General features: G+C 41.6%; 1 protein-coding gene across 3 annotated transcripts in view; it reads left to right on the top strand.

Moving 5' to 3' along the window:
- Positions 1 to 665: 665 nt before the first annotated feature.
- Positions 666 to 8,577, top strand: part of LOC116377633 (cell migration-inducing and hyaluronan-binding protein-like) — a 10,072-nt gene continuing 2,160 nt past the window's right edge. The window contains exons 1-4 of one of the 3 annotated variants that reach the window (XR_004212218.1): positions 666 to 3,861; positions 4,634 to 4,719; positions 5,995 to 6,126; positions 6,428 to 6,463. Coding sequence is in view for 1 of the 3 variants with exons in the window: in XM_031839306.1 (XP_031695166.1) it covers positions 4,640 to 4,719; positions 5,995 to 6,126; positions 6,428 to 6,463 (248 nt within the window). In the remaining 2 variants the exon portion in view is untranslated. Of the gene's footprint in view, positions 4,720 to 5,994; positions 6,127 to 6,427; positions 6,464 to 8,577 lie in introns of all 3 variants that reach the window. The other 2 variants (XM_031839306.1, XR_004212217.1) reach the window with 2 other exon arrangements.

The raw sequence follows: 8,577 nt of genomic DNA, 5'->3' as shown, positions 1-8,577 counted from the left end.
CATGCCACAGCATCTCAATCGGATTCAGGTCGGGACTTTGACTAGGCTACTCCAAAGTCTTCATTTTGTTTTTCTTAAGCCATTCAGAGGTGGACTTGCTGGTGTGTTTTGGATCATTGTCCTGCTGCAGAACCCAAGTGGCTTTTCGCCATTTGTGGATAATGGCTCTCACTGTGGTTCGCTGGAGTCCCAAAGCTTTAGAAATGGCTTTGTAACCTTTTCCAGACTGATAGATCTCAATTACTTTGTTTCTCATTTGTTCCTGAATTTCTTTGGATCGCAGCATGATGTCTAGCTTTTGAAGATCTTTTGGTCTACCTCACTTTGTCAGGCAGGTCCTATTTAAGTGATTTCTTGATTGAGAACAGGTGTGGCAGTAATCAGGCCTGGGTGTGGCTAGAGAAATTGAACTCAGCTTTCCAAAGATGTGATAAACCACAGTTAATTTTTTTTTTAACAAGGGGGGGCAATCACTTTTTCACACAGGGCCATGTAGGTTTTGATTTTTTTTTTTCCCTTAATAATAAAAACCTTCATTTAAAAACTGCATTTTGTGTTTACTTGTTATCTTTGTCTAATATTTAAATTTGTTTGATGATCTGAAACATTTAAGTGTGACAAACATGCAAAAAAATAAGAAATCAGGAAGGGGGCAAACACTTTTTCACACAACTGTATGTCCGCGGAGTGGATGACAGTTTTGACGTGATGGAGGAGTTGCTCACAGTGATTCCAATGCATGGCCAGACCACTGCTCAGGAGATATTCAGCCAGCTGTGTGATGCCATTGTGGATGCCGGTTTAACATGGAAGAGGTTTGCTGGAATAACAACCGACGGAGCACCATCAATGACAGGGAGGAAAAATGGACTGGTGGCACTTGTTCAAAGAAAACTGGAAGAGGAGGGTGTGGAGGAGGCCATTGCTCTGCACTGCATTATCCATCAGCAGGCCCTTTGCAGCAAATGCCTGAAGTTTGACAATGTGATGTCTGTTGTTGTGAAATGCATCAACCATATTAGATTCAGGGGCTTAAAGCACCGGCAGTTCCGCGCCTTTTTGGAGGAAATAGAGTCAGCATATGAGGATGTCCTCTACTTCACCGAGGTACGTTGGCTCAGCAGGGGAAACGCCTTGAAGAGGTTCTTTGAGTTGAGAGCAGAAGTGAAAGCCTTCATGGAGAAGGATGGGATGGCTGTTCCTGTGCTAAGTGATCCCAAATGGCTCATGGACTTAGCTTTTCTTGTTGATATCACACAGGAGCTGAATGTACTGAACAAGAAGTTACAAGGCCAAGGGCAGCTTGTCAGTGCTGCCTATGACAACGTCAGAGCATTCTCCACACAACTTGTGTTATGGAAAGCCCAGCTCTCTCAGACAAACTTCTGCCATTTCCCAACATGCAAGGCACTCATGGGTGCAGGCACACCATTCAGTGGTGAGAAGTATGCTGATGCCATTGTAAACCTACAGGAGGAATTTGATCAGAGGTTTGCAGACTTCAAGACACACAGAGCCACTTTTCAAATTGTTGCTGACCCCTTCTCCTTTGATGTGCAAGATGCCCCTCCTGTGCTTCAAATGGAGCTCATTGACCTGCAGTGCAATTCTGAACTCAAAGCCAAGTTCAGGGAGGTGAGTGGAATAGCAGACAAGCTTGGACAATTTTTGAGAGAATTGCCCCCCCACCTTCCCAGGATGTTCAAGCGGACCATGTGCCTTTTTGGGAGCACATATCTGTGTGAAAAGCTCTTCTCAACCATGAACTTTAATAAGTCAAAGTACAGGTCCAAACTTACTGATGAGCATCTTCAAGCCATACTGAGGGTCTCAACTGCTTCCTTCCTCAAGCCAAATGTGGCTGAGCTGTGTGAGAGGAAGCGCTGCCAGGTCTCTGGTAGCAAGGAGTAAGCAAGAGAAGCCTATGTTCTGAAGAACCGTTCATGTTCTGAACTGTTATTAATGAAGATTGGATCAGTTGTACTTTTTTTTGGAATACTTGATACCCAGACTCTACCCCCAGCGGCCCCCAGGTAAGTTGAGTTTGAGACCCTAGCTTTGTTACTTGGATGGATGTTAAATTGAATGTTTCTGGCATGATTATGGGAAAGCTCCACTTAGTGAGATTTGAGACGGATGGATATAATATTGATATACTTAATGCTTTGGGGGATTTTGACTTGAATTTTTCTTGCTAATCATTGCTCCATAATACAATAGCTATACCTCAAGTGGACATCAAGACAATAGCATATATTCGCCCCATGAGAAAGTGGCTTAATCTGGTGCTAAATAGTAAAAACTACAATTCTGAAGCCAGGGCTCTAGATAGATATATTAGAATGCATAATTCTATGCTGTAATGGCCGTGAGATCAAAAGATGTGGTTTTAATTGGTTTTATTGGCCTAAATTGTTGCTCTCAAGGGTCTGAATGTCCGTGTTTTGGCTACGCAGTTTATTATAGACTTATAGGAGCTGAGGTTGAACTTCCAAATTCAATTAAAAAAAACGGCAGAGAGCTTAAGTAAAAGAGCAGGTGAAGCAAGTCACAGATCTTTTTCTCAGGAGTTGGTTATCACCAACCCAAAGCTACAAGGAAAGTCAATATGGGACTTGAATTCAATGTGTCAAAATATCCCAATAGAATGCTCAGGCTGTGTTCTGCTGGATGTGAAAGGAGGTCATTCAATAGTTCACTAATTGATAATTTTTTAATGGAAATTCTTGGACATTTTTTGTTAACAGCTGGTCCTTGATATCAGACAGATGTAGACAAAGGCAGGCTGAAATGACAGCAGTTGGATCTGATGAGCTGTAGCTATAGCATGCTAACGAATATCAACTCTTTATATCGTTTCCTGCTGGCTCGTTTGAAAACCAGAAACCTATTGTATAAACGTTTGTAAGTATGCATTTTATAGCTACATACATCACATTCTCCTAATTGAGTGCTACGTGATAACACTAAAAAAACATCTCGTGCTAAATTATACAGGCCCCAAGCCTAATATAAATACTTTTTTAAATATTATTATTTGTATTATTAAACTGATGACAGGGGCTACCATGCAGGATTCATCAGGAGTCTAACTACACAGTTATCTATACACTTAACCCCAAGTTGCTCCCGCAGGCACAGCCTACCCAAGGACACATCAACATGGACTAACGAAGCCGGGGATGGAGCCGCCTACCCTCTGATTAAAGGACTACCCTGCTCTACCACTGAGTCACGGTCGCCCATAGTCAGTGTGGACGAGTCTTTCTTCCCTCTTGATGTCAAATAGTCCTTAATGCTGGTTGAAACTATCACACACGCACACGCCTGGCTATTTGAAGTTCATAACATTATGAAACAAATTCACATTTCTGAGATGAGAGCAGCTACCCAAAACTACGGACATTTTAAAACCAGAGAGAGAAGTGAACAGGTCAGGGTTAGTAGACATCTTTATTAAATCTCCACAAACACTGTCAGGACCACAACATCGAGCAGGATATTCACTGAGACTGGTGATATAAATGAGAGCTGGGCTGTTCAACATGTGTCTAGAAAGAGTCGCAAAAGTAAAGATTACGTCCACCAGCTCCCCCTACCCCAGCTCAGCAGGGGCCTCGCCTCACAACCATCAATCCCAGAGCCACCGAGGAGGAAGCAGCGTTTGAAGCTGGGGAAACACGTCTCAGTCTCTTGGACCATCAGCACCGATTCCCCTCAATGCTGCGTTCTTTCCCCTCTACTCTTCTCTTTGTACACCAACAGCTGCACCCCTACTCACCGGTCCGTTACACTCCTGAAGTTTGTGGATGACACCGCCCTAATTGGACTCATCTCTGGTGGGGATGAGTCCGTCTATAGGTAGGAGATCGACCATCTATTGACCTGCTGCAGACAAAACAACTTAAAAACGCCGTAAAGACAGTGGAGATGGTTGAGTTCGCTGTGGAGTCCTTCAGCTTCTGGGGCTCCATCATAACCCAGGACCTCAAGTAGGAGCTGAAGAAGTCCAGCCTGCCAAAGACAATGATGGTGCACTCCTACACTGCCATCACTGAGTCCTTCCTCACCGAGTCCACCACACTGCAGCCACTGCCAAGGACAAGGGCAGACTGCAGTGTATCATTCACTCTGCTGAGAGGGTGATTGGCTGCAATCTGCCATCCCTCCGTGACTTGTTGGACCGTGAGGCGGGCAAGAACAATTGTGGCTCACCCAATTATTTTGAATTATGTCTCTATACTATTCCACTGTGTTTATTGTAATGCACCAATCACCAAGTCAAATTTATTTATTAAGTGCAAACATACTTGGCAATAAACCGTTTCTTATTCTCTGCAGTTGCACCTAATTTATTGGATAAAGAAGCCAACAAGCAATTTACTCTTCTCTCGGTGGGAAATAATTGTTTCAGCTCAACTAAAAAGTCCGTTATTTTCATAACTAGAGTGCAACTTGAATATTCACTTAATTTCACATTCATATAGAGAATCTGTTGATGGCAAAAACCCGTAACTCAACTTCTGACTGTCAATCTTATGTCTAACCTATTTCTAACATTGCTAAATTCTTTATTCTTTGTGTTTGGTGTCTTATATGCTTGACCATGTAGTTTTTCTTCTTTCTGTTCCAGGCTGGAATGATGCTTGATAATGGAGTAAAGACCACCCAGGCAAACGACAAGGACAAGAGACCCTTCCTGTCTCTGATTGGAGCCAGGTCAGACTGTAACAAGCAAACACCCTGTATGACAAGCTGATGTCACATCACACCCAGTATAATTCAGCATGACGGATTCACAGTCTGTAATGGTCATGTTTGCTGTTGACGGTTTGAAACAAACAAATGTTGGTATTTTAAAATGGAATCAAAGCAGGGAGTGTTTTTGAAATCAACTCAAGAATAAGTGCAAAAGTAGAGCAGCAGGCTGTGTCATAGTTAGTCCCATGTGCTCGGTGTCATCTTGACCTCATCACTTCAATGTGAATACACCCTACACACCAGTCCCTTCTCACTTCAATGACGCTCTGCAAAGGGAGGACATGTTGTCTCTCTCAGAAAGCTTTCTCTCGGACTGTCAAAATCAACTTGTAATGGAAAGTGATCCTGACTGGACAGGAACAGCAGAACTCTAAGTTATTCTGTCCTGCTGAAAGAATATGAACACAAATCAATTAAAGCTGTAATCTTTAGGATTTTCATCATATCAAACCATATTTATGATCCTATTCAAGGATAGTATTTTTTCAGTGTATTTACATTGTGTAGCTGCCTCTATATTCAAATTGCATACTCATGCCAGGGCTGTGATAAGACCATGTCCAACTCAAGTCTAAAAACCTTTGCGCACCAAGTACATATTTTTGTATGCATTTTTATAATCCGTTATCTGATAAAAATTGTTACGCACAGAGAAACCTTGCACACTGAGTCTGAGGTGTTTGATTATTTGATTTGAAGCAAAACTGAATGAATTATGTGAGAGCGATGGATGGTGCTAGTTAGCAGAGCACAACCTCTACACAACATGAGGTTGTATTTATTTTTAAACCTTTAACAATTTTCTATGAAAACTACGGATTTGGTATGCAAAGGCCTTCAGTCCATGTGGAGTCGAACCAGAGTAAAACACAAAAGATAAGCAGAGCCCTATTGCAATAGATCTCTTACTGATGTTCAAAGGACTATCATATTCTGATCCAATCATATACTGATTATACAGAGCATATTTACATTAGTTTAGATATTTTAAAGTGGGTTTATGTTCCTTCAGAAATACAAATTGTTGCGTTTTATATGTTTTTCTAAATGTTTAACTCTAAGAAGAAAAATAGAGTTCTATATAAAATACATGTGTATTGCACAACGTTTGTAATTAGTTACTTTGCAGCCCTGCATGCACAGCACACTCATAGGTATACAATGCATCTCAATACAATGACATTACAAGTGAACACTGTCATCTCTTCTCTGTGTGTCTGTTGAATTGTTTAGGTATGGCCCCCACCAGGACGCTGATCCCTTCAAACCCAGAGTCCCTGCTCTAATCCACCATTTTGTAGCCTATAAGAACCAGGACCACGGAGCCTGGCTGAGAGGAGGGGATGTCTGGCTGGATGACTGCCAGTATGTAGGCCTACGACATTGATACAGTGATGGAGATCTTTATCAATTAGTTGACTGAATGTATGTTTGTCTGAGGGAAGTTTGTGAACTCACACTTATTTAATACCATCATTATGTTCATGCAGCACAGGTTGTTTTCTATTGTGCATGTGTGCAAAAGGGAGAAATTCATCCTATATCTAATAAGAATGCTAACCTTCAGAGTGTGTGCGTGTGCGTGTGCGTGCGTGTGTGTTCATTCACTGGAGACCTCAGACTGTTGCTGTCCTCACAGTGATAATATTCTCTCTTTCTTGTTTAGATTTGCTGATAATGGCATTGGCCTCACTCTGGCGAGGTATGAGCCCCCCCCCCCCCACCACACACACACACACACACACACGGTTCATATCTCTATGGACAGAAATAATGGACTTGTGTTTGTATTTACCAGTGTATGCATGATCCTCTCTCTCTCACCCTGTCTGTAAGAGTAATTGGAAAACACCTTATAAGGAGTCTGTTGGGGATGCACTGGGAAAGAGAGCACTTTGATGCAGTGTAGGAAGTCATTTATGGGTGTGATGGTCACAAAGGTGGGAATTGGTGAGACGTTTTCATCAGACTTTACAAAACAGGGTGTCCAGATGAAAACAGCATGTATGAGTCTTTAAACGCCAGCTTGGTGTCTCAGTGTGTAAGGGGGAACAGAGCTTTGGCAAAATAATGACGTAAGGCAGCTGTGTGCCAGTACAGTTAAAAAAGATGAGCTTTTGTCATCTCTAACAATCTCTGCCGTCATTCTTTTTAGATGTCAATATAGCTAAATACATAGCTTCATTGTTTCAGGTCAGCTGGGCTGTCTGTCCCAATTCTTACCACATGTTGACTGGAATACACAGAAAGATGAGATTCAGCCATTTTATGTTGTGCAGGTCTTTTAATAACACCTAATGTGAATGCACATTTAGATACATACACAAAAATGGCTTTAAGTACTACCTGTCCAATGTGTTGATAGGCAGAGAGACCTGATGGGCATGATGCTCATGTGCTTAAAGGCTCGCCAGTTATTTAGTGTAACACTTACATGAAGTTTAGAGAGACACAAGACACAGATTTAAAAAAGAATAACTGTGCAGCATAGGTTGAGATATCCTGACCTTCAAGGGAAATTCACCACCTTCATATAGATGTCCAATCATTGCTGATGGTAAATGTAGTCCACATAAGAAATCAATTCTCCACTGCCGCTATATTGACGGAGAAAGCTAATCTCTCCTGCTGCGGCGACAACATCCAACACAACTGCCAATGCTGACATTCATTAATGTAGAATGATTCCATTTATGTTGGCATCTGAGGGAACATTTGAGCAAAGTCTGGACCAGTCAGTGTTGAGCCACAGAAGACATTATACGGCTGTCTTCTCATGCCGAGTAGTACGAGCCATGACGGGTACACTGATCTGGTTCCCCTTTAATACCACTCTGTACTTGTTACATATAAACATTGCTACACAGAGAGATATCAAAAGATCTCATGTGCATACGGCATCGAGCTGCAGCTAGCTAGCTTAATAGTTTTAGCTTCAGCTAACTGCAGTGATGGATGGTAGACAGACGCCCTGTACATTCTAAGTTCCGCCTCACACTGTGGATTACAGAGAACACTGCAGAATGCTGTAATGCCGTACGTTCATTCTTCAAAATGGTTTCAGCTTTCAGGTTTCTCATTTTCTAGTTCAGTGACTTTATCACTAACTGTTTAGAATTTAGAAATCATTTAGAAATACCACTGGAACAATATGCACTGTGTGATTTATCATTTATAGTCTACTTTCCCTTTTGATTATCACAAAAATGTATAATATTTTTAAAGTGTGCTTTTAATACAAACATCTTACTGTTGAACTTTGTGCTCCTACTATAAGAACTCTTTACAATGTACTGCAGTGTCAATGAGCTTTTCTCTGTGACTTCTAGCCTCAGGTCATCTTACAGTAATGTTAAAAGGATTGTAAATCCTTCTTAAGCTTAATAGATGTTTCCCAAAAACACCTTATCTTAAGATGCTCCTAAACCGAAGTTATACAAAGGTCCACTAGGGTCCATGTAACCATGAATGTCTTCATCAGAGGGTGTGCGTGTCGGCTCTGTGGACATCCGGGGACCGTGGTGACCTCGTAGCGCCCCTCGTGTCTGCAGCTGTCTGTGTACATGTCCGTGTATCCGAGGTGTTAGAAGTGTCATAGATTTTAAAGTACCTCCTACCCACTCATAGAACGAGCATCTGAAGAAAATTACAATAGTTTTATTGTTTTTCTCATTTATTGCATGATATAGTCTTTTATTTTACCATGACCATTAATGCTCCTTTGTTACGTGTTGGAAAAGGACACAAAACTAGGCTAACACACACACACATACACACTCAAAAATGATACAAATAAATAAAACAGTTATTGATACT

This window comes from Anarrhichthys ocellatus, unplaced genomic scaffold (assembly GCF_004355925.1).
Source record: "Anarrhichthys ocellatus isolate YVR2014 unplaced genomic scaffold, GSC_Weel_1.0 scaffold1478, whole genome shotgun sequence".
Lineage (NCBI taxonomy): Eukaryota > Metazoa > Chordata > Actinopteri > Perciformes > Anarhichadidae > Anarrhichthys > Anarrhichthys ocellatus.
The sequence above is the reverse complement of the archived record's forward strand: the minus strand, read 5'-3'. Positions and strand labels throughout refer to the sequence as shown.